Here is a 26,917-nt window from a genome sequence, read left to right on the forward strand (position 1 = left end):
CCTCATGTTCATCATGAATGTGAGCAGCAGGAGGCTATGTCAGATAGGATGAGCTCCCTTGTACTTTGACCTGAAAAGCAACTCAGCAAGGACTTACTGAATTAAGTCATTGAGATGAGGATGCTAGAAAAATTATCAGAAAACACATGACTTTCTTATAAAACTATAACAGACATGTCGTTATAGGAAGTACCTCTGAGATGTGTGTCATAATTTTCTTTGGCAGCCAAAAATGTAACATGAACTGGTCCTCCAACTAGGATGCTCTCAGAATTGCTTTATTTTGTGCTACAAAATATGAACTACTTTAAGCATAATCTTCCTAAAATTGACTAGATTGGTGAAACATGTATAAGATTCAATAGTGTGGTGTATCTGCTCAAAAGAGCTCTCAAGCCAGGCACTGTGGCAAATATCTGTATTTATAGCCTACTCAGGAGGCTGAGATCTGAGGATCAAGGCTCAAAGCCAGCCCAAGCAAGAAAGTCTGTAAGACTTTCATCCCTAGTTAACCAACAAAAAGCTGGAAGTGGAGCTGTGGCTCAATCGATAGACTGCCAGCCTTGAGCAAAAAAACTGAGTCAGCTCCTATCCTCTGAGTTCAAGCACCAAAACAAAACAAAACTCCTCAAGAACTGATGATTAACTCTCAGGAATTTAGTGAATCAGTTATTAAATGTAGAATAAAAAATGACATTATACTGACATACAGGGCTGGGGATATAGCCTAGTGGCAAGAGTGCCTGCCTCAGATACACAAGGCCCTAGGTTCGATTCCCCAGCACCACATATACAGAAAATGGCCAGAAGTGGCGCTGTGGCTCAAGTGGCAGAGTGCTAGCCTTGAGCGGGAAGAAGCCAGGGACAGTGCTCAGGCCCTGAGTCCAAGGCCCAGGACTGGCCAAAAAAAAAAAAAAAAAAAAAAAAATGACATTATACTGACATACAAATAAATTATATTAGGAATGAGAAGACATGTTTAAATCTATTACTTAATAATTCAAACCACATTTTGCTATTTACTATTTCACTCTTTACTATTTACTTTTGAAGGTAATTAAGTTTAAATTTTCTGGATAGTGAGAATATTGTATAATGTTAAGCTTGTTGCTGAGTGTGTGTATGTGTGTGTGTGTGCGCGCACGCGTGCGCGCCAGTTCTGGGACTTGAATTCAGGGTCTCTTGCTCTCCCTTGGCTTGTTACTTGAGGCTGGTCCTACCTCCTGAGCCACACCTCCACTTCTGGCTTTTTGGTGGTTAATGGGAGGTAAGTCTCACAAATTTTCTTGGTCTGGCTTTGAATCTCAGTCATCACATCTCAGCCTCCTGAGTAGCTGGGATTACAGGTATGAGCCAGAGCATGCAGCTTGCTGCTCAACTTCCTAATGCCACTGTAAATGATAGTAAGTGAATAGATCATCCTTGGGTTTTATTCCCAGGACCAGACAAATGCTACACTTCATAGATCTTCTCCCCACAGAGACCCAAATTTTAAATGTTTACCAGTACAAGGCTCACTAAATTATGTTAAATTTTAATTGAAAGTAAACATCTTGAAAACTAATGTCTATACTAAAATTGATCTATTTGTGTCCCATGTATCAAATGAAAATATGAATTCTAAATTTATACAACAAATTAAATGAAGTGGAAACATGTATTATTATTGTGTTGACATAATTGATGGAGAGTAACATAAGGCTATTTCTTACCTGCTAGACAAGTTGTAAAAGATAATAGAACAAGAGAACCGGCCAGCAACCACATTTTCATCTTGTATTTGGTTTAATATTCCAAAGAGGAAAAAGAAGCTGTAGCTTTATGGCAGATGGACGATATTAAACACCTGCATCGATAATAAATAAAGAAAAGTAGTGGAAATGGGAGAAAGGGGAGAGAGTGGAAGAAAGGGAAAGGAAGGAAAGGAAGATATGAAGAAAAAGGAAAAGAGAGAGAGAGGCAATGTTCATCATTTGGTAACATTTTTAGTTGCATTTTGTTTGACATATTTTTGTTTGTAGAATAAATTTTGGCTTATTTAAACACATTTATTTTATAAATACAATGTTGTAGTGGAAAGAGTGGAAAGTGGTGTCAGGAGCCTTTAGCAAGAACCCAGGTATCCTCATATTCTTTTATTTTTAATTATTGTTCAGAAGTTGTACAAATGAGTTGCCATTCAACATAGCAGTTTATGAACACAATATGTCTTGATCAATGAATGAGCACTGAAGTTTAAGTTTTGTTTCCTTTTCATCAGAGTGTATACTAATTCTTTCCTGCAAAGACAGTAATTTTTGGCATTTCAATATTGATGATTTTAATTGACGATTAACTTTTAAATGAAGTGCCAGTAGAAAGATTCATTTCAAGATAGACCCACGTGTAAATGCTTTGTGAACTCACAGACATTATATATAAAGATGATATATCACCACTATGCTTTAGTGGTTTGCAAAAACCACCAAATTTGATAGAAATACATTTTTATTGTTATTTTTAGTGTTCATGCTGGAGCTTGAACTCAGGGCCTGGGATTTAGGTTATCACTCAAGCCACAACTCCACTTTCAGCTTTTTATGGGTGAACTGATGGTAAGAGACTCATGGACTTTCCTGCCTGGCTTGGAACAGCAATCCTCAGATCTCAGCCGCCTGAATAGCTAGGATTACAAGTGTGAGCCACCAGTGCCCAGCTCCAATGGTGTGTGTGTGTGTGTGTGCGCGCGCGCACGCGCACGCGCACACACACTGGTTTGGGGGTTTGAACTCAGGACTTGGACGCTGTCCCTGAGCTTTTATAGTCAACGCTACTGCTCCACCACTTGAGCCACAGCTACACTTTCTTGTCTTTTTGTTGGCTAATTGTATACAAGAGTATCATGGACTATCCTTCCAGGGCTGTCTTCAAAGCATGATCATCAGATCTCAGTCTCCTGAGTAGTTAGGATTCTAGACGAGAGCCACCACCAGCTCTTTGTGCTTTGTAACTTCTCTTGTTGCCCAACTGTAATTTAAATCAATCTGAGGGCTCAAAGAAATGTGTGCTGTGATACTTTCCCTGTGAATCATATCTAGTAAGTCGAGGTGGGATTTAATAATTTGACAGCAGAAAAAATATTCATATGCCAGTGAAGCAGAACATTGCAACTTTTTTCACTCTTGCCCTCTCTCACACACACAAAAGGACAAGACCTGCTTAGAAAAAAAAAAAAAAAAAAAAAAGGAAACAGTGCCAGATGGAAGAGCTCACTCAATTTATACAGGGAGCTTTAAAGACTTCCTGAGCCATAATATCCTCTCTGTATGGCATTATTCCCCTGTAGGATGCCCACATCTAATGAAAAGGCTTCATCACAGCTGTCGTTCTGCCTACTGAGGCTCCATTCTAAGCCATTTGCTCTCTTGTGCCTCTGCATGGGATCAGGATTTTAGCAGCTTCTGCATGCTATGCAATATCTCCAAGTCTTCTAGGTGAAAGAGTAGGCATGGATTCCATTGCTATGGAATCCATTTGTGTGTGTGTGTGTGTGTGTGTGCGTGTGTGTATTTTTTTAGACAAGATCTTTTCTCCATAGCCCAGGCCTCAAATTCACAGTCCTACTGCTTCTACTTCCGGAAAGTTGAAGATATAGCATGCCCCACTATGTCAGGTCATACAGTATATTAATGTCTTGAAACAAGGGACCCATTCATGTCAGAGACTAAGATGGATAATCTTCTTAGGCCTAAGAGGTGCCAGGCAGCTGAAGAGAGGTGCCATACACAAGGCTGATTCTTCCTAAGCAAACATGATGTGTCAGTTGTTTGTTTAAATAAAAGCAAAGGATCATAGCTTCACATGACTGTCCCAGTGGTCCTTATTTCACAAAATAGCACAAGAGAATTTTCTTTCCAGTGTCCGTCTATTTTACTCTATTTTGAAATTAAACAAGCATTTACTTTTTCAAGCATACATGTATATTAATGAACTTTTGTTTAATTAAACCATTTATCCATCCATATGTAATGTGTGCTATTCTAAGACTAGGAAACTTTTAATTTTCTTGGAAGAATATGCAAAAATGAATCATGTAAAAATAGAGATTGATATTTTTGTGTGTGCTTGAACTCAGGGTCTGGGCACTGTCTCTGAGCTCTTTTGCTCAAGGCTAGCACTCCATCACTTGAGCCACAGCTCTACTTCTGATTTTGTGGTGGTTAATTGGAGATAAGAGTTTCAGAGACTTTTCTGCCCAGGCAGGCTGTACAACTCAAGCCTCAGATCTCAACGTTCTGAGTAGGTAGGATTACAGGCATGAACCACTCTTCCTAAGAAAGAATAATAAATTTTAATTATTCATTGATTTCATAGATGTTTTATTAAAGTGTCTACCATACCCAGACACTTGGAAAGAGCAGCATAAGTTTTGGTATATCAGGAATAAATATTCAATAAGGAAATTTATAAATTAGATGCTCCTCAAGAACAAATATTATCATTAATTGTTCTCTATCATAAATTGCATAGCATAAGGCCTTACATGTTGAGGATGCACAACACCTATTCAATGAACCCATTGAGTAATGACTAACAGAAAATCATGGCTCCATATTTGACCTGCAGAGCCATAAGAGCAGGAGAAAGCAGAAGCTTATAGAATGAGATCATAAAGTAGAGAAGGATAAGTCAAGTTCAGACAGCATTGTGGAGTTCCATATTGCAGAGCCTACCCTTGTGGGATTATTTGAGGAGATGAGTGGGAAGAGACGTGGAGGAAAATTACAGGACCATAAAGGCCACGGGTTGAACTTTTGCTCTCATAATTACATAGGCAATAAGTTTCTGCAGGATAGCTCTGCACCAAAATATCAGCAAAATATTTCATCCTAAGCATTTGGGGCTATAAAAATTCTGCTCATTTATTTTTCCCCAGACTCTTCAAGATCTCTCTGTTCCTTTATTTATTTATTAAAAAACAACAACCAACAACTATAGTCCATTCTTTTTTAAATTGTTGTATCTTGGTATGCTTTATTTACTTTTGGGAGGGATACATGAATATTATCTTTTTATTGGTACATATTTAATCATGAAACTTTTGTACATGCATATAATCTACTTAGAATGTACTTTGACCATGTTCACCTGTCACCTTCCTCATAATTTCCCTTTACTCTCATGACCAGATTGTTGTTGTTGTTGTTGTTGTTGTTTGTTTGTTTTGGTTGGTTGTTTTCATTTTATTTCTCTTAGCTTCTAGTAAAAATAAATAAAACAAAACATGATACTTGTCATTGTGGGACTGACTTATTTCACTCACCATGATGAGCTCCAGTTCTATCCATTTTTCTAGCTAACGACATCATTTCATTCTTCTTAATGGATGAGTAGATATGCCATACTTTCATTTTCCAATCATCCACTACTGGGAATCTAGACTGACTCCATGACTTAGCCAAGGTGAATAGCCCAGTGATGAACACAGATATGCAGATATCTGTATTGTAAACTGACTTGTATTCATTTGGGTAAATACACAGAAATGATACAACAGAATTGTATGGTAGTTGCATTTTTAAGTTTTTGAACCATCTCTATACTGATTTTAATAGTGTATGCACTAATTTACATTCCCACCAACAGTGAATAAGAGTCTATGCCCCCTCCCCCACCTCATTTTCATCAGAATTTTTTATCTTGATGGTGGTCATTCTGACCAGGATGAGGTAGAATCTCAGTGTAGTTTGGGCTTGCATTTCCCTGATTACTAATGACATTGAATGTTTATAAATGTAATTATTGGCTCTATGTATCTCTTCATTTGAAAGATGTCTATTCCACTGACAATTTTGGTGATTAATTTTGTGTGTTCTTTAAGATTGTTCTGTTCTTCATGTTCTTCCTTTTAAAGACTTCCTTCCTAGAACAGACACTGGGAAGACACCTTATTTCTTGCATCCCAAAGCACTCAGGATATTGAAGTTTCAGATTTGTATTGACAATGTGATCTTGGAGTGATATAGAATACTGTATCTTTTTTATTCAAATTTGTATCAAGTATTAATCATATAGGCAGTACAGCAAGAGTGAATATATATCTCTGTTTTATAAAATTACATGATTGTGAAAAACCTAAAATCTAAGGAATTCAATAGCATCTGATAATACCTATCAGTGTATTTAATAATATCAAATAAATCCAAGTCTGATCAACCAACATATAGTGAGTGCCTAGTGTATGAAGGGCTTATATGATCCACAGATGGTGAAAGAAGAAAAGTCTTAAATTTGAGACATTTGAGTCTAGTTGAATACAAATATCAAAAACATCTCACTAAATCTACCTTTGGTCTCAGCCATCATGAGGAAACTTTTCTAGCACACAGATGGTTTAAGGCACAAGTGACAACATTTGTGAGGCTTACTGAGAAATGTAACATTCAATGTGACTTTGGGAAAATACAACAGTATTATTTTACTCTTTGACTCAAATCCAGTCAGTGATATGCCATCACACCATAATTAACTCCACAAGCATCTTCTGATCACTTCTCATGTGTTAGGTACTACGTCAAGCCATAAAAACAAAATGATCAACTAAAAACTCTATGTCTTAGCTGGGCACAGGTGGCTCACGCCATAAGCCCAACTACACAGGAGGCTGAGACTTGAAGACGGTGATTTCAAGCCAGCCCTGGAAGGAAGGTCTGTGAGATTCTTACCTCCAATAACTAGTAAAAATCCCCAAAGTAGAGCTGTGGCTCAAATGGTAAAACATCAGCCTTGAGGGGAAAAGTGAAAGGACAGCACTAAAGTCCTAAGTGCAAGCCTCATTTACAGGCATGAAAAAAAACCAAAACCCCCTTATCTTAGTAATTAAGATAGCCCTCTGTTTCAATATTTTAAGGGGAGATATAAGAGGAGGGGGAAGGAGGAAGAGGAGGAAAAGGAAGACGAAAATGAGACAAAGACAAAGAAGACAGGAAGAGGAAGAAGAAGAAAAAGAGGAAGAAGACAAAGAAGAGGAAGAAGAGGAGGAGGAGGAGAGGAAGGGAGGGAGGGAGGATGGAAGGAGGGAAGGAAGGAAGGAAGGAAGGAAGGAAGGAAGGAAGGAAGGAAGGAAGGAAGGAAAAGAATAGTATATTTTATTTCAGTTTCAAAGAGCACATTGCAGTGGTGGCCACAAGTAAACATTTTGAACAAATGAGACAAAAATTCAGAGGGAATGTAGGAGTTGGGTAAAGCTATTTGCAAGTGACTAAGCTACAATAATATTTTGACACTCAATAATAGAAATTTGTTTTATGCAAGGGATAAATGAATGAAAGTAAAGTAGAGCCACAGATATAATCTAAAACAATTCTTCCCTATCACCTCTCTCACCAGCAAAATAAAATAAGGGAAGGAAAGCAATGGCAGCTGTGCCTATTGGCAAGAGGCTTTCGGCGCCTGCTCTCTTGCCAGATCATCTGCTTTCTCTACAAGTTTAGGAGAAATACTAAAGGTCTTGTTGAAATAAAGCAGGGTTGTTGTTGGCAGTCTCAAGTACTGAATTCAGGCCTTGCACATGTTAGGCATGTTCTCTACTACTTGAGCCACAGAGTAATTACATTTGATTTAGTTTGTTTATCAGATAAAGTCTTGCGTTTTTTACCTGGGAGGACCGTGGACAGTGATCTTCTTGTCTCCACCTTCCCAGAAACTGGGAGTATATGTGTGCTTAGTAGCTGGGGTTACAAACATTCAACACCATGCCTGACTTGTTTGTGAGACAGAATGTCATAATTTTGCCCAGGATAGCATCAAACTCTGATCCTTCTGTTTTCATTTCCTGAGAAGCTGGGATTTCAGCCATGTCCACACCTCGCACAGGAAAAAAATTTCTTTTAGCTAGGTGTCAATGGTCTAAGCCTGAAATCCTAACTGCCTACACAGGAAGCTGAGATATGAAGATCACACTACAAAGTCAGCACAGGCAGAGAAATCTGAGAGACTCCTATCCTCACCCAACCAGAAAAATGCTGGAACAGGAGGCATGGCTCACATAGTAGAGCACCAGCTGTAAATAAAAAAAGCCAAGTGAGAGTTGTATTCAAGTCCTCCAACTCTCGCTCTCTCTCTCTCTCTCTCTCTCTCTCACACACACACACACACACACACACACACACTACAAACACCACAAATCTAAAGAAATTTTTGTGTGCTTCAAGATTTTAAGGATATCACAACTAAGGGAAAAGGGATAGACAAATGAGAAAAGGAGGAGAATGCAGTGAGAATCAAATGTACGTCCTACAAAATTAAGAAGTGAGGAAAGGAGTGGGTAGGGGAGGGTTGGGTGAGAATGGTGAAAGGGGTAACAGTGATCAAAATATATTATACTCATATATTGCTTTATTAAATGGCAACTCCTGTGTGGAACTACTTAAAGATAATAAAAAGAAAAAAATTTAAAAATCAAACAAACATTAAAAAGATATCTTATATTCATAAACTGCGTTGTTAAATGGCAACTCCTTTGTACAAGCACTTAAAGATACTTATTTAAAAATTTTTTAAATAAAAATATTAGCCACTTGGAGGTTGTAGAACAGATGTTTTTTCTCTTATTTGGGGGGAAGTAATTATGAATATATAATTTATGGTTTTCTTTTCATATTGGTTCTGGGGCTTGAACTCAGAGTCTGGGTGCTGTCTCAGCTTTTTTGCTCAAGGCTAGCACTCTACCACTTAAGCTACAATTCTTCTTCTGGTGGTTAGTTGGGGAACTAATTGGTGATTAATTGGGGATGTGGACCTACCTGCCTAGGTTGGCTTTGAACCATGATCCTCATATCTTAGACTCCTGATTAGCTAGGATTATAGACATGAGCCACTGATGCCTGGCTAATTTAAGATCTTTTTCTTAGTAGCTATTTAAAGACCTTTAGTCTTATTCAATAAAGCACAAGTGTTGATATAAATGTTCAAATTCTGTCCTTAAATTTTATATTATCACTGATATTGAAATCACTTTGATTTAGGGTGAAACTAAATTTTTACATGAGAGCAGAATGATATAATGACCTACATAGTTAAGACAAAACAGTTTCTATAATTAATCATAAAACTTTAGACAAAACCAATATTTTCATTTGAATTACCTAAGTGGCCATTCATTCTTTGTATTTGAAGTATATCTGAAATAATTAAACCAGGATGTTACCACTTAATACTCTAAGCATTTTCATAAGTAGTTTTTCTGTCATTATTATATTTTTCTTTATTTATCTTCCCATTATATGCATTGTGTTTCAGTTCTGTTTGCTTGGACTGATATATCTTGAATTCTAGAATGGAGAGTTTATGATTTATTTATTTGTGTGTGTGTGAGGGTACTGGGGCTTGAACTTAGGACCTAAGTGCTATTCCTTATTTTTTTTTTTCACTCAAGGGCGGTGCTCTACTACTTGAGCCACAACTCCCCTTCCAGCTTTTCAGTGGTTAATTGGAAACAAGTCTCAGATTTTTCTGCCTGGGTTGGTTTTTAGCCTTGATCCTCAGATCTCAGCCTCCTGAAACACAAGGATTATAGGTGTGAGCATCAATGTCCATCTCCTAGCAGCACTCTTCAAGCTAGACTGTCTTTTCTTTTATCAATAATTCACATATTGGGACTGGGTATGTGGCTTAGCAGTAGATGGCTTGCCTAACATGCATGAAGCCCTCAGTTCAATTCCTCAGCACCACAAAAACAGAAAAGGCCAGAAGTGGCGCTGTGGCTCAAGTGGTAGAGTGCTAGCCTTGAGCAAAAAGAAGCCAGGGACAGTGCTCAGGTCCTTAGTCCAAGCCCCAGGACTGGAAAAAAATAAAAATTCACATGTTAGGAAAATGTTCCAAAACGTCTCTTCCATCTCATGAACAAACAATGTGGACTGGACCAGCAAGGCAGCTGCAAAGGGGCAAGAAATTTACAATTAATATTCATGAGCAGTATTCACCTTGGAATACTATGCTACTTGTACTTTGTGGTTTATTTCCATTTTCACTCACAATTTTTAATTTCCTCCTTTGTTCTGTTCATTTCATGCCAGTAACCAGGTTTGAACACCTCACATTCTCACTTGGCTTTTGAGCACACATCAGCTGCTCTTTGCTTCAGCCACATCTCCAATGTGGCTTTTAATTGGACATTGGCTCTTGGATTTTTCTCCCTATCTTACCATTGAACCTTGATCCTCAGATCTCAGTATCTAGGGTACTAGGATTAAGGTGTGAGCCACTGGCACTTAGCTAGTAAATAAAATCTTAGGAAGAAATTACTCTTCTAAGAGAACTGTTGATCAATGCTCTATCAGGAAAGGGCAAAATGTGTTGTGGATAATATTTGATGAATGATTTAATCTATGTAATTAAAGCAACCAAAACGCTTTAGAAACTCCACTGGAAAAGTCATGATATTGATTTATTTTCTGAGGAAGAGCCAACATCAAGGTGCAGCTGAGCTGCTCATCAACCTGCAACTAAGCCAAGGCAGGCCAATGTGGCAGCCCTGCCTGCAGATTCCCCAGCAGCTGATTTATTGTCATAATATACTAATTTCAATTAGTACAAAAATAATTCAAATGTACAAAAATAATTCAAATGTCTTGTAGGAAGCTAGATAACATGGGCAAATCTCACTAACAAACACAAAGTGTGTTGAGCATATGAGCCTCATAAAAACATAAGACTCCTTTAAAAAGAAATGATACAAGCTTGCTGGCTGGCTTATTTCTGCTGCTGCTTCTTTCTTTTCTTATAATAGTACTGCCTGGGCACTGTCCTTTAGCTTTTCCACCTCAAAACTGGGACTCTACCACTTGAGCCACACGTGGCTTTTTGGTAGTTTCACAAGCTTTCCTGCCTGGGTTGGCTTTGAGTCACAATCCTCAGGTCTGTCTCCTGAATAGCTAGGATTATAGGTGTGAACCACCAGCACTGCACTCCACTCTCATAATAGTCTTCTAAAGAAATTCTAGAATAAAAACCGATGTGCTATTAAAATTAGTTAAATTAAATTAAAATTAGTTGGTGTGGAGTGTTGGTTGACTATTCATGATTCGATTTCTTTGAAGAAAGCATTTTAACAGTTACTAAATGCATGATAGCAACTGGATCAACTTTAAACCTTTATTTTAAAATTACTGTGTAAATATCCCTGACCTTCCCTAAGTCCAAAGTAGGAAAAATAAATATCAATGTTAGGGTAAGCTATGATGGCAAAGTGGCAGATGGTGAGGACCCTTGTGGGAAAAATATGCCAAGTTAGAAAAAAAAAAAGCACAAAACAGGAGATTTCACATTCATAACTCTTTTGATGAAATTCAGTTCTTTGTGTGATTCAAAAACAAAATAAGTAGCAGCAATAGAAAATCAAGACACACTTGAATCTTTGGGTTTTGAAAGGCTGTATGCAGATAAACACTTCAAACTTATCTAGATGAAATTTTGAGGAAAAATAATGCCCAGAAGCAAACACATTGGATACCATATCTTTAGTGAACGTATTAAACCCATTAAACAACTCTACCAGCCAGGCATGAGTAGCTCATGCCTCGAGATCACAGTTCTAAGCCAATCCAGGCAAAAACCAGAAACTTCATTTCCAAAATAACCAGCAAGAGGCTGGACTAGAGTTATGGCTTAAGTGGTAGAGCACCAGCCTAATCAAGCAAGCTTCCCAGACCCCTTAACTACTGGATGAAACAATTAAAAACAGGAACAACAAACATCAAAAAGCTCTCCTGTCAAAGGCTTAGAATATTGAAAGGGGTGGCACTGATCAAGATATATTGTATTCATAAACTGCTTTGTTAAATGGCAACTTCTTTGTACAACTACTCAAAAATAAATAGATACAAAAAAGAGCAAACTAGTATTTGTCTAAAGGATAGATAAATTATGTTTCTGTCCTGAAGAAGCAGAGAAATACCTACAGCAGATGCAAGAAAGTAAATACTTTGTTACTAAAAGGTATCACAGGTATTTTGAAACTGCATTATTCTAGAGGAATGTAATGAATAAACAAAAAAAAACATGTACAGGAATATTCGTAGCATATTCATTTCCCATGGTTTCTTACCTGTGGTCAACAATGGTCAAAAAATACAAAATGGGACCAGGCACCAGTGTCCCATGCCTTTATTCCTAACTATTCAAGAGGCTGAGATCTGAGGATCATGGTTCAAATCCAATCTGGGCAGGAAAGTTTGTTAGATTCTTATCACCAATTAACCACCAAAAAGCTAGAAGTGGAGGTATGGCTCAAGTGGTAGAGTACCAACCAGCCTAGAGTGAAAAACCAAGAAAAAGGGCCCTGGCCCTGAGTTCAAGATGCAGTTCTAGCACACATATATAATAGAAAAATAAATCTATAAACAAATAAATAAGTGGTTGAAAACCTAAAGAACTCCTATGTTTTAAACAGTCAACATTTTGAATCACAGGCAATGTACTCTGATCCCTCTCCATTCTCCCTGAGATGTTTCCTCCCCTAACACAGGGTTTCCATGCTGCATATACTACCCTCCTGTGAGCTGCCATCTCTGTTACCAGACTAACTGCTGTGACATCACCTGGGTGGTATTGAAAGCTTAATTTAAGGGCTTCAAGCACTACTAGGTCGCCTTGAATACATGCCCCACAGATAAATGGAGACTACTGCAAGCTAAAAATCTGAAAACAACCCAGATGTTCTTCAGGTAAAGTAAAGAACAGTGGGAGAAATCTAGAAGGATTAATTTAAGCTTTGGGTATCAACAGACATGGCCTTTGAAGCAGATTGGTATATTTTTAAATAATTGCACTTTTTCTCAGGGCCTCATGTTTGCTAGGCAAGCACTCCACCATTGAGCTAGCTCCCTTCTTACATTAACTTATTTTTTCAAAAGTATCTTGCAATTTTTGACCACACTGGTTTACATTGAGACCCACTTATTTAAGACTCCTGGATATCTGCATGACAGGTATGCAGTATCATGTATAGCTTTATTGGTTAAGATGGGGACATGATAATACTTTGCCTAGGCTGCCTTTTAAAATCTCCCCAATCCTGACTTACAGACCAGTGGGAATTACAGGCATGACCCACTGAATCTGGCTTATGTCTTAAAGCAAGACCTTTTATTTTTAAAGCAAGGTCTTTGACCAACTAAAAATTCCACTCAATTAAAACTTTTCATATGGTTATATATGTCTTGTGATCTAAAACACTAAGACTTGAATGTGAATGTTTTAGAAGCAAAGAGACATTGTGAGATTTCATGTTTTGTTTTTTAAAAAAAATATTAGAATAATAAACCAATGTAGTTTGTATCATATTTTAAAATATCTATATTACAATTAGAAGCTTAACTTAGAAAAGTCCTGGGCATTTGTCCATTAGCTTTTTATCTTAACGCTGATATTCTATCACTTGGGCCATACCTCTACTTCTGACTTTTGGCTAAGTTAACTGGAAGGTAAGAGTCTCATAGACTTTCCTGCCCATGCTAGCTTTGAACCTTAATCCTCAGATCTCAGCCTCCTGAGTAGCTAGGATTACAGGCATAAGGCAGTAGTGCCTGGCACATTTGCTACCTGTTCTTTACAACCACTAGTGTATTCAAGCACAACAGTTGCTTTGGCCAAAATAAATAAATAAATGGTTGTTGTTCATCCAAATGGAAGTCATCATCTACTGAGATATAGAGACAGGTGTTCACACCATGATAAGAATGAGCAGCAGATATCCACAATCACATTCAGGGAGGAAAGCCTGTGTGTAGGCATCCTGAGGAGTCAAGTGTGAGATGAGGGTAGTGATTGGACCCAGAAGTGGAAATGCAGTATGTAGGTGTGTGTTTGTGGAACTGATGCTACTGAATAGCTCAGTGTTTGTCTTGAGCACCTGACATCTGCCAGCTGCTCTCAGGAAACTGTGTAGAAATTGGTGTCATTATTGCCCCTTTCTTATGCTGTGGTCTTATTAGAATTTCTGGCCATACAGGTACTGACTAAACCCCAATCTCTGCTGCCATTTCTCAGCAGTCTAGTTGTGCAGTGGTTCCCAGATGAAAGGAAGTGAGTGGTCCCCAGAGGGTAACAGAATTAATTAAAATCCACCTATTAGCCAATGCGAGTATTTTAATCATTACTATAAATTAAGTAAATAAAACTAAAGCTAGGGTCATATTTCCTTTTATTCTGCTGATGACTTTTCTCCCCTTTTTGCTGGTCCTGAAGTTGAACTCAGGGCCTGAGTGCTGTCCCTGGGCTTCTTTTGCGTAAGTTTAGCGCTCTATCACTTGAGTCATAGCTCCACTTTCGGTTTTTTTTTGTTTTTTTGATGGGGGGAGGAGGTTGGTAAAAAAAAAAAAAATTCCAGTCATGGGGTTTGAACTCAGGGCCTGAGCACTGTCCCTGGCTTCTTTTTGCTCAAGGCTAGCACTCTGCCACTTGAGCCACAGCGCCACTTCCAGCTTTTTTTTTTTTTTTTATGGGTATGTGGTACTCAGGAAATGAACCCAGGGCTTACATGTATGGGAGGCAGGCACACTACCACTAGGCCACATTCCCAGTGAGGGATTGGTAATTCATTGGAGATAAGAGTCTCATGGAATGTCCTGCCCAGGCTGGCTTTGAATTACAGTCCTCAGAGCTCAGGCTCCTGAGTAGCTAGGATTACAGGTATGAACCACTGGTGCCTAATGACTCTTATGTCACTATATTTTTCTTTCAGGACACTCAATTCTAATAAAAATAGCATGATTTGATGTTTTATCCTGTAGAACTTTGTGGGGATGTGAGCTGTACCATAAACTCATCTGTGATTTTGTGATGCTAATGCATGGTGATGATGCTCACTGCTCTTAATTGGTCTCTTAAGAATCTGAACAGAAAAAGTGACTTGAATAAGAGCAATGACCCCATTGATGGGGAATTCAAGCACAGCTAAATATACTGGGAGGTGAGCACAGCTAGAACAAAAATAAGTAGAACTGTCACTTTCTCTTTGCTCTACCATGTTGTGTAAGCCTTTCTCACAGAAGTTATGGCTATATTCACACGGTGAAATCTCACAGTAATGACTATGTTTTTACACAAGATCCTAGGAGTACAAGGCAATAAGAACAATTAAAAATAACCAGTAGCTGGGCACAGGTAGCTCACACCTGTCATCCTAGCTACTCAGGAAACTGAGATCTGAGAATCACAGTTCAAAGCCAAGCCAGGCAGGAAAGTTCATGAGACTCTAATTTCCAAAAATTAGCAAAAACTAGAAGTGGAGCTATGGCTCAAGTGGCAGTGTTCAGTCTTGAGCAAATGAGCTGAGTAAGGATGCAGAACCATGAGTTCAAGCCTCAGTCCCAGAACAAAGAAAATAACACAAAATTTAAAAAAAGAGGGAATGTAATTCAACTTAGATCAATTATGCATTTTGGGTGTTTACTGATAAATAATAAGAATCCCAAGTGTTCTACATAATTAACTTATTCTTTATAGCAAATAGATGAAAACGTAAGTATCCTTCAAAAGAATGTAGCAAATAAAAATAAATTACCTAGTAGCAATTTTCCAAGTAACACAAACATATCTAAAATGTTTACCAATAAAATACAGGAATATACTTATAATTTCACTGACATTTCTGACTGTGATAAATTAAAAATAAAACCTGATTCCCAATTTCACATAGTTAGACAATTCTCATATTTTCTAGCTTTCACTTAAATAATATTCATGCTCTCTGAAATATACCCTGGTACAATTTAGAAATATATTTAAATTGCCATTAAAAAAAAAGAAAAGTCTTTTCTGACTACTTGTACACTCTCCTCTTAATTCAGTGAATTAAAATGATTTGGATAAATAAGCATTTACCATCTTCTCCTAACAAAATAAAAACATCCATAGGAGCAATTGATTTTATTCATAGTGATAAAGATCTTATTACAGGACATATGGAATGTTATTAGAAATAAAAGCAAGTAAAAAGAAGTAGGAGCTATCAACTCAAAGAATAGAATCTTAAAAAATCTTAGTAGATTGTAATTCTTAGTTAATAACATTATTAATTTGCAAAGCAGAAAAATTTTTTCCACTAGTAAAGCTAAAACCACAAATTACACTTGTGGATTAAAAACGGTGGTAAAAGTTAATGCAATATAATTCAATGGTGTTTCCCTCCACAGTAAAGCCGCCACAAAAATAACACCAAAACATTATAATACAAACTAATGAATGAATACATAAACTCAGAAAGCTCACCTTTACCCTACTTTCTCTATATGTAAAAATAGTCAGCATTGCTCCATCTTACATTATTTAAAAAGCAAAGGGAAAAGCATAAGTGAGAAACAACCAATATCCACAAGAAATTAGACTTTGAATACTAGATTGCAACTTTACACCCACATCTGTAATCCTAGCTACTCAAGAAACTGAGATCTGAGGATCACTATTCGAAGCCAGCTTGCTCATAAACCTCCATAAGACTCTTAATCTCTAAATAACCAGTCAAAAGTCAAAAGTAGAGCCGTGGCTCAATTGGTAAAGGGCTCCAGACTTGAGTGAAAAATGAAGAGACAGTTCCCGGGCCCTGAATTCAAGCCCTAGTATCAGCAACAGATTTTATATAAATAAATAAGAAGTACATATTTTATGTTAAAATAGTATTTGGGTTATTTTTTAATAACAGCAAATCTAGCTAACAGATTTTGCACATTGAAGAGCAGTATAACTGAAAAATCAAAACAAATTGTGAAATGTGGGACAGGAACAAAGTGGTCAGATTGTGGACAGTGAGGAAATCAATAATGGGCTTCAGGCAAACATTGATTCGTATTATTCAGTGGCAAAACTTTCTAAAGATACCCCTTAAAGACTCTTGGCATAGTCAGATGTGGTGACTCATGCTTGTAATACCAGCTGCTCAAAAGTGAAGAATGGGGTGGATCACAGTTCAAGGTCAGATGATAGAAAGTTTGTGAGATTTGTGTGTGTGTGCATGCATGAGTGTGTGTATGTGTGTGTGTGTGGAGAGAGAGAGAGAGAGAGAGAGAGAGAGACTCAATCAATAAACTGAATGTATTGGAAAGTTTATCATCCAGGTATGTGAGAGGCTTCAGGTAGGACAATCATTGACTTAGGTTGAGTCTGGCAAAAACTGTGCATCAGAATTAGCTAAAGTAATGACCAGGTGCTGGTGGCTCACACCTGTAATTCTAACTACTCAAGAGGCTGAGATCTAAGGATCATGGTCCAAAGACAGCCTGGACAGAAACATCTATGAGACTCTTCTCTCCTATTAATCAGCAAAAATCTGGAAGAGAAAGTGTGGCTCTTATGGTAGAGCACCAGACTTGAGTGAAAAAGCTAAGTGAGACCTTGAGGCCCTGAATTCAAGTTTCAGTACTAGCACACGCGCGCGCGCGCACACACACACACACACACACACACACACACACACACAGCTAAAACAAAAGTCTGGGTGTGGCTCAAGTGGGAGGCCCTGAATTGTAGTACCATCATTTGAAACAAACAAAACTACAACAACAACAACAACAACAACAACAAAACAATCTTCAGTTTGCATGTTTTTTTAAGTAGTACCAAATTAGCAGCACCTACCTCTAGAGGGAAAATTGATTGTTAGCGGTAATCTCTAGCCAATTAGTACACAAATCACAAGCACTGGGGAAAGAATTTGTCAAATTTTAAGAGCAATGAGCAAGAATAACGCAAGTCCAGAAAAGAGTAAATGCTAAAGAGTAAATGTGGCAGGGCTCCACTGGCTCACACTTGTAAACCTAGTTGCTCAGGAAATGGAGATTGAGGGTTTGAGGACTGAGGGGCAAGGCCAGCCTGTGACAGAAAAGTTTGTGAGACTCTTACTTCCAATTAACCACCAAAAAGAAGGAGGTGGGGCAATGGCTAAAGTGGTAAAGCACCAGCGTTGAGCAAAACCCTAAGGGACAGAGCCCAGGACCTCAGCTTAAGCACAAAATAAACAAAGAAATGAATATATATGTGTTATTTATATTTTATGTTGTTATGTATATGTATATAGATTTAATTAAATAAATAAATGTAGATCCCTTTCTTGATACTATTCTCAAAATTATTCAAAATGAACTATAAGCCTAAATGTAAGATACTAAGTATAAAAGTTTCAAAGGAAACCAAGAGGTAGAGCATTATATTAGGCAACATTTCCTTAGAGAAAAAGGAAAAGCACAAATAACAAAGTAAATAGCAAAGAACTGGACTTCACTGAAGCTGAAAATCTTTAGTGTATCAAAGTACACAGCAAAGGAAATGAATAAACAGAATATATCTCCAAGAGATAGCAGAAAATACTTTGAACATACATAACTGATAAGTGACTTGTATCTAGAATCATCAAAGAACTCTCACTAGTACTTTTAAAGACACCTGTCTCAGTTACTTAAATGGACAAAAGATGTGAACATTTCTTCTATGACATTGTGCCAGTGGAGAATAATGACATAAAAGACATTCGAAGCATTGGTCAGTATATAAATGCACATCATCCCATCATCTAGAAATACCAGCCTCTCTCTTAACTCTACTCCTAGTTCTCAGTATTTTGTTTCTTTTTTCTGGTCAGTCGTGGGGCCTGGGCATTGTCACTGAGCTCTTCAGCTCAAGGCCAGCACTCTACCACTTAAGTCACAACACCACTTCCAGTTTTCTGGTGGTTAATTGGAGATCAGAATCTCATGGACTTTCCTGCCCAGGCTGGCTTTGAACCGAGATCCTCAGATCTCAGTCTCCTGAGTAACTAGGATTACAGGCATGAGCCACTGGTACCAGCGCAGTATTTTGTTTCAACGGCCTTCCACACTCCTGACTACAAATACTCAGAAATAATTTTGAGAAGGAAATAAACCTCCTTGATTGCTATGCTCACATCTAAACTCTGATGTGCATAGTAGTTTCAAAGTATACAATTATCAGCATATGATACATATGATATATAATACACTACAGAGATGTTATTAAAAGACCTTTTTAAAATCTTTGGGATAGATTTTCAGACAGATAGATAGACAGACAGACAGACAGACAGATAGATAGATAGATAGATAGATAGATAGATAGATAGATAGATAGATAGATAGACAGATAGATAGGATGGATGGATGGGCAGATGGATGGAGAGAGAGATAGGACAGACAGATGGAAATAGAAAGATGACGGATGGATGGATGGATGGATGGATGGATGGATGGATGGATGGATGGATAAATAGGCAGGTGAGTGTAGGAAGAGAAATGGATAGATGTATAGACAGAAATAGATAGATAGATGGATGGACAGATGAATGGATAGAAAGATAGAGTTCAGACTGTTCTCCAAGGAAAATTTCAGAAGACTTTCCCAGGAATTGTCCATTGTCCTATGTCAGCACTAGAGGAGCCCATCCCTGTTTAGCTTCCAGACTAGACTAGATGGACAACATTCACTGTGGTTTGGACAGAATAGGAGCTGTGCCATTCTCAAGTCTGTGTGAGCATGGTCTCCATGTTTTCCTTACAAGACTTCCCAGGCTTCTGGCCTCTATCTAGCTCATTTCTCCAATTGTCCTTTCTGACAATACTCTGGCAAGTCTTCCTTTCAATTAAGGGGATATTTCTCTGAATACACTCTTATTCTGCCATGAGAAACTGAGCTACTTTCCAATTGTATCACTGCATTCTTAATAATTCACATTCACCTTATATTTCTTATAATCAGCTTCCTGGAATTTGCATACAAAGTCATCTGTCTTTTACATTTTCTGCACTGTCCTGCCAGTGGCTGAAGACGAGAGAAAATTGTGTAACTTTGCAGGGCAGCCCTATAAATAATACCACCAGTTCATAGGCAGATAGTTTCATGTTTCCCTGCTCAGCTATTTTCCTCTCTCTAGGGGAATAATTAAATGCACTCTGCACAGCACATGATCCTAATCTTAAGAAAATGGATTGAGTTTTCCCACTTTACACTTCCTCTTTCTAATATCTACATTTTTCCATAAGTGCCCTAATCTAACCTGGTCTCAAAATCGGATGTGCCTACTCCTAAAGTACAAAAAAAGTACAAGGGGTACTCAGGAGATTTCATTTTTATTTTTTTATTAATTAATTAACTAATTTTTTGGAAGTACTGGGACTTGAACTCAGGCCCTCAGTGCTGTCCTTAAGCCTCTTTGCACTGAAGACTAGTGCTCTACCACTTGAGCCACAGTGCCACTTCTGGCTTTTTTTGAGTGGTTTATTGGAGATTAGAGTCTTACAGGCTTTCCTGCCTGTGCAAGAGGCTGAGATCTGAGGATCAAGGTGCAAAACCAGTCTAGGTAGTAAAGCCCTTGAGACTCTTTTCTCCAATTAACAAGCAAAAAGTTGGGAGTGGATGTGTGGCTCAAGTGGTAGAGTACTTGCCTTGAGTGAAAAAGCTAAGGAACAGATCTCAGGCCTTGAGTTCAAGTCCCAATACTGTCACAAAAAAAAAAGATAAAAACAGCTAACACAAAATTGAGAAGCAATGTTGCATATTACTGTTGAGAAAAAGTAAATGACTACCAAAAGTACTATTTGTAAAACTGAGAATTTCTATTTCTTTGCCCTCAATGAAATTAACAGATTGTTACAGGTAAACCTAAATTTTGACAGTTAACTGTTGATATTATATATACTTGGAAGAATCAAATGGTAGTGTTATTTTCAACTCTTTGCCCCATGTACTAGGAACATCTATAATAATAATAAAAACAGTCAAAACAGAATCAATAATACATCCTGTTTAATGTTGGCAATAAGAAAACATTCTTTCAAAGGTAGAGGAATTAATTAAGAACTTAAAAGCCCATCTGTCACCTTAAATAATAAAATGCCAATGAAGTTTTATTTCCTTTGTATTAATAATTTTTTAGAATTTAAAGAACAGGTATATGGTTTTAGCCATTTGTACATGAAGAAAGATAGTATTAGCAAAACATACTAAAATATCAATATTTTTGTGGAAAATTGTAAAGAAAATCAAGTGAAAAACATGTTGTAACTAAGCTACATGACAGAATAATAAAATTTGACACTTTATATGTGCCAGTATTGTGGCATGCACCAGGGCTTTTTCTTTTTTTTTTTTGGCCAGTCCTGGGCCTTGGACTCAGGGCCTGAGCACTGTCCCTGGCTTCTTTTTGCTCAAGGCTAGCACTCTGCCACTTGAGCCACAGCGCCACTTCTGGCCATTTTCTGTATATGTGATGCTGGGGAATCGAACCCAGGGCCTCATGTATACAAGGCAAGCATTCTTGCCACTAGGCCATATCCCCAGACCTGCAACAGGGCTTTTTCACTCGAGGCTGGCGCTCTACCACTTGAGCCACATCTCCATTTTCAGAATATTTCTGTTTATTTGGAAATATGAGTTTTAAGGACTTTCCTGTCCAGGCTGGCTTCAAATTACAATTCTCAGATCTAAGCCACTTGAGTAAACTAGGATTACAGGTGTAAGTCACCAACACCCAGCCAAATTTAATATTTTGTGTGTGTGTGTGTGTGTGTGTGTGTATGTGTGTGTGTGTGTGTGTAGGCTTGAACTCAGGGTCTCAGTGCTTCCTGAACTTGTTTGCTCAAGGCTAGAGCTCTATCACTTGAGCTATAACTCCACCTCTTGCTTTTTTCTGTTTAGTTAGAAATAAAAGAGTCTCATGGACTTACTTACCCAGACTGGCTTCTAACTATGATCCTCAGATCTCAGCCTCCTATGTAGCTTTGATTACATGTGTGAACCATCAGTGCCTGGCTCAAATGTGGCCAGATAACATGTAACAACTAGATTAAATTCCACAAAATAGAAGCATAATTAAAAGAAAAGAGAGTTGCATAACATTTTTTATGTTCTATTACAACTTTTCCTAATAGTGTCTGTGTGTTTATGTGCATGTATGCGTGCACAGGCACATGCGCATGTGTTTATGTTTGAGCTGGTACTGAGACTGGAACTCAGAGCTTTCACTCCTACATGGCTTTTGTTCTCAAGGCTGGAACTCTACCACTTTAGCCATACCTCTAGTTTTTGCTGGTTAATTGGAGATAAGAGTCGCATAGACTTTCCTGCTGAGGCTGGCTTCAAAATATAATTCTCAAACCTTAGCTTCTTGAGCATTTAGGATTATGGGTGTGAACAACTGGTTCCTGATTTATTCCTAAAATTTTAAGTGGGTAATGAGAAGCATCGAATATGATTATTTTTCAGACTCTAATGGATATATTTAGAGTGAGACAACAGATTTCCTTCAAAATGTCAAAACTTACAATATGTGAAAAATTACATCTTCAGCAACTATTTAAATGTATGATGAATATTTATGTCAGCTCCTACGTACATGAGAAGATATATAACTTTACAACACTTTTTTCGAGATGTTTAAGAAAAAGGTTTGTAAACTATTAGTCTACTCTATTATTATATCTACCTCATGGTTACTAAAATGTATTCCTATTATTATTAAACACAAAGTAAGAGAGTGATGGGTGGATAAGGGATGAAAACAGAGCTAAAATGATTATTTCTAGTATCTAAGTTAAACCTTTCTCATTCATAAACTGAGTTTCTCAGTAGACTTATACTATAGGAAAAAAAAAAAAAAAAGGAGCTGGGCACCAGTGGCTCATGCCTGTAATCCTAGCTACTCAGGAGGCTGAGATTTGAGGATACTAGATCTAAGGCAGTGCAGGCCAAAAAAATCTATGAGACTCTTAATTCCAATTAACCACCAAAAAGCTGGAAATGGAGTTGTGGCTCAAGTGGTAGAATATCGTCCTTGAATAGAAAAGCTAGGCAAGAGCATGAGGCCCTGAGTTCAAGCTCTAGTACAACACAGAAAGAAAGATAGAAAAAGAAAGAAAAGAATAGTAAAGAGGAACAGTATATGTCTTGTTGACCCTTGGGCTCTAATGTCCACTATGATCTCTTATACATAGTGAGTGACAACTGAATACATGCTGAAAAATAGGAAATAAATCAAGACCAAGGCAATGAAAATACAAAGTACTCTATTACATGAATTGTTGAAAGTAGTTTTGATGTTATAGATCCAACTACGGCTTGGTCTGAGCCACATTTGGTTACTTGAGTGAGTTTTTCACTAACTTCTGTGCTGGTGGGGCCCATGCAGCCATTTTTCTGTGCAACACTGGTTTGTCCACAAAAAAATGGAGCCATTACTTCCACTTGAATGACACTGCAGTGGTCTTGTCCACCTGGACACAAACCATTAGAAGGCTTTCCACTTCTGTTTTTCCCTTCCCTTTTAGAGTCAACTGTTTCTAATATTCTGGGGTGTTTTGATTTTTGCTTTTTTATATCCATACTGAGGCTTGAACTCAGAGCCTTATGCTCCTCCCACTTTTCAACTCAAGGCTAGCATTCTACCAGTTGAGCCACAGTTCCACTTCTGGCTTTTTGCTAGTTAACTAGAGATAACAGCCTCTCAGCTATGTCTGCCTGGACTTGTTTGGAATCTTGATCCTCAGATCTCAGCCTCCGGGGCAGCTGGGATTACAGGCATAAACTACTAGCACCTGATTCTTACATTTAATTATTACCATCTTAATTTCACTCTGCTCAAATTCTGTTATTTCTGATGGCAAAACCAAAGACAAAATCCATCAAGAAATTCTAAAACTCGTCATCTTAGATATTTTCCCCACTACAGAGGAAACAAAAATACTAAGAAGATGTTATAGATATAAGTAAGTTTGAAGACAAGGTTGCAGTAGGAAAAGAAATGCGTTCCTAAGTCATTGTTGGAAAATCTTAGTAGATTTCAAGATCATTTAAAACCTGATAGGTATTATATCTGATTCTCTCAGAAAAGAAAACCACAATGAAAAAGTGCCCTCAGGAAAAAAAGTCTTAGAGACTTCAAAACATTGACTTAGTAGATTATGAAAATTTATACAGGAAACTTTGATAGTATTTGGGGAATTCTAAGAACAGAAAGGTACAGTAATCCATGAAGTTTATAAAATTGTCTTTAAAAAGCAGAGAAGATTTTTATCAGAGGTATGAGAGAAAGGAATTCAAAGACATATAATAAATTTCCCAGACACTGAGATGTAATATAAAAAATAATGCCCTCCACATTATCTGTTTTATCTATTTCATTTCAGATCTTGAAAAGAAGGTCACTATGGCGTGAATTTTAGTAGCTTCTTGATTCTGAAAATATTACAATAGAGTAAATGGGGCATTTAGCATTGGGAGAATATGGTGCTAAAAATAAAGAAGGCACACATTTTCTTGAAGTACTAATAAATATTTTTGGATAAAAGAATGATATCTAGGTAATCTTATTTTTAATAAAAATTGGAAAGCAATAGTTCCACCATGTCCTAGCTGAGCTGGTTAAAAGTAATTAAGTATTCACCGATTAACCGTCTGATGTTTACAAATCTAGCTTCTCTAAACCGATCTTCCCCCTGCTATAAAATAACAAGAAAAACACCTTTCATGCCTGCCTTAAGTAAACCTGAGGAAAATAACATGTGTGTCACAGCTTTTTTTTTTTTGCCAGTCCTGGGCCTTGGACTCAGGGCCTGAGCACTGCCCCTGGCTTCTTTTTGCTCAAGGCTAGCACTCTGCCACTTGAGCCAAGGCGCACTTCTGGCCATTTTCTGTATATGTGGTGCTGAGGAATCGAACCCAGGGCTTCATGTATACGAGGCGAGCACTCTTGCCACTAGGCCATATCCCCAGCCCCTGTGTAACAGCTTTGTAGATGAAATTTTGAGTATTTAATTCTCTAGCCAGACTACCCCAAAGGAAACTAAGAATGATAAGAAAGCAGATGTTCCCAAGGATTCCCAAAGTGTAGATAGGCATTTATTTTTATGATTTTGTTCACCAAGAAACCAAATATGAATTCAAACACGTATATAAGTATGCATATACAAGTACATATCATGTGCAAGAAGACATGCCTATCATTTTTTTGTATGTACGTGGTACTGAGGGCTTTAACTCAAGGTCTCAGCTTCGCTGGCCTGGTGCAAGGTGCTGTAAGCCATGTCTTCAGCCCTGCTTTTCCATGGTTAGTAGGATAGGGGCTTGCTTTCTACCCAGTGGGCCTAAGCCAGAATCCACCTATGTTCTTCCTGCTATTGTCTTCCTAAGGTCACTGGCATCACAGACCCACATCAATGCATCTTGTTTCCCTCTGTGAAGACAAAAGTCCTAGGAACTTTTATCTCTGGGCTGGCCTGGCACTACAATCCTCCAAGTCACTGCCTCCCTGTTGCTTGGGTTGACCTCAACTATGGGGTGAAAAGTGAGGATTATCAATGTTAGTGCACAGGCTGGCCTCAAACTGCTAACCTCCCATCCTCGGCCATTCAAGTAGCTGTGGCTACAGGTGTGAGCCACCAGTACCTAGCACATGCTTATGAGTTTTAAAGGTATGAATTTCTTTCCCTGTGGATTGAAAAAAAAAAAGCTAGAACAGGAGAAAAAAAAGAAAGAGTATATGCAACCCAAGACAGAGTGTCACAGCTCACTTCTAAACTGATTTGTATTCAGATATGTTTTGATATTCAGAGCCTCTGAAGAAGAGTTCAGTACTAAGACAGATGCCCTATTTTTATTGCCATTAGTTCACACCAAGAGTTTGGGAAAATCTGTGTAGCAAATTGAGGATTCATCTAAGGATTCATGTCTAATCCCAATCAGAATCCCAACAGGAATATTTCCATCCTGTATTCTGAAGTCTACAAGTTGTCTGGGTGAAAACAACTCCTTACTTACAACCACTGAGTGGATGAAAACCACTAATACGGAATCTGTTTTATGCCAAACAAACTGTATTTTCAAGTTTACAATACCAAACAGATGATATTTATATTTTTATTGTCTTTAAGTAGTTGCACAAAGGGTTTCAAGTCAACATGTCAATTTATGAACACAATGTATCTTGATCAATGTCACCCCTTCCATCATCCTTCCCATCTCACCCAACCCCACTAATTTCCGCAATTTTCCTAGTTCTTTTTTCACATATATGTATTGGATATTGGGACTGCATTCTCTTAGCTTTTCTCCCTCCATTTGTCTGCCCTTGGGCCTTTCCTCTCCTTCCCCATTGCCAACTACAATTCCAGCTTCCTGGTATTTATTTTGTTATTCTCTTAGTTGTTCAGAGGAGTCACACGATTGGAATCCTTTCCTGCATATACTATACTTTGGTTAATAAGTTTGTGTATATATTCGTGTGACTCTGTACATGTATGTATGTATGTACATATATATGCATATATATATGTGTATGTGTTAGACCAAATGGTATTTAATCTCAAATTGAAAATTAATAAATAAGACCAGAAAAGTTAGTTATTGTAAATATTTTGATTCGATTTAGATGAGAGAATTGGTTTAGATTTTGTCTAGAAATAATGGAAAAGTCGGTAACTAGCCTTATCCATAACACTCCAAACAACTTTAAAAACTTTGCATATCCATTGGTATATATCTCCACCAGCTCTAAGCTTACCAATAGATGAAAAATACAAAAGCTACACTAGTTATTCATCCAGCCAGACAACTTGCTCAAGACTCACTTGTATTTTAATGTCATCACTGACTAGTTTTGATGATGTCAGCTGAAATAAAGACAATAAAAGTCTCAGATTAGCCCCTCATCTGCTGAAGAGCTTTTTCTTTAAATACAAAGAATGATTAAGAGGTAGGTTAATAATTCCATTGTGTTGTATGACACATAAAGAAATAAAAGCCAGGCACTGGTGGCTCACATCTGTAATCCTAGCTATTCAGGAGGCTGAGATCTGAGAATCAAGGTTCAACGTCAGACAGAACTGACCATGAGACTCTTATTTCCAATTAACCAGCAAAAAGCCAGAATTGGAAGTAT

General features: G+C 37.7%; 1 protein-coding gene across 4 annotated transcripts in view; it reads right to left on the reverse strand.

Annotated features, from left to right (window-relative positions):
• Positions 1-26,917, reverse strand: part of Cntn1 (contactin 1) — a 289,165-nt gene that overhangs the window by 125,317 nt on the left and 136,931 nt on the right. For all 4 annotated transcript variants that reach the window (XM_048366305.1, XM_048366315.1, XM_048366324.1 and 1 more), the window contains one exon: positions 1,713-1,846. In XM_048366305.1, the coding sequence (XP_048222262.1) occupies positions 1,713-1,773 (61 nt within the window). In that variant the 5' untranslated portion in view covers positions 1,774-1,846. The remainder of the gene's footprint in view (positions 1-1,712; positions 1,847-26,917) is intronic.

Source organism: Perognathus longimembris, chromosome 1, assembly GCF_023159225.1.
Source record: "Perognathus longimembris pacificus isolate PPM17 chromosome 1, ASM2315922v1, whole genome shotgun sequence".
NCBI classification, from domain to species: Eukaryota; Metazoa; Chordata; class Mammalia; order Rodentia; family Heteromyidae; genus Perognathus; species Perognathus longimembris.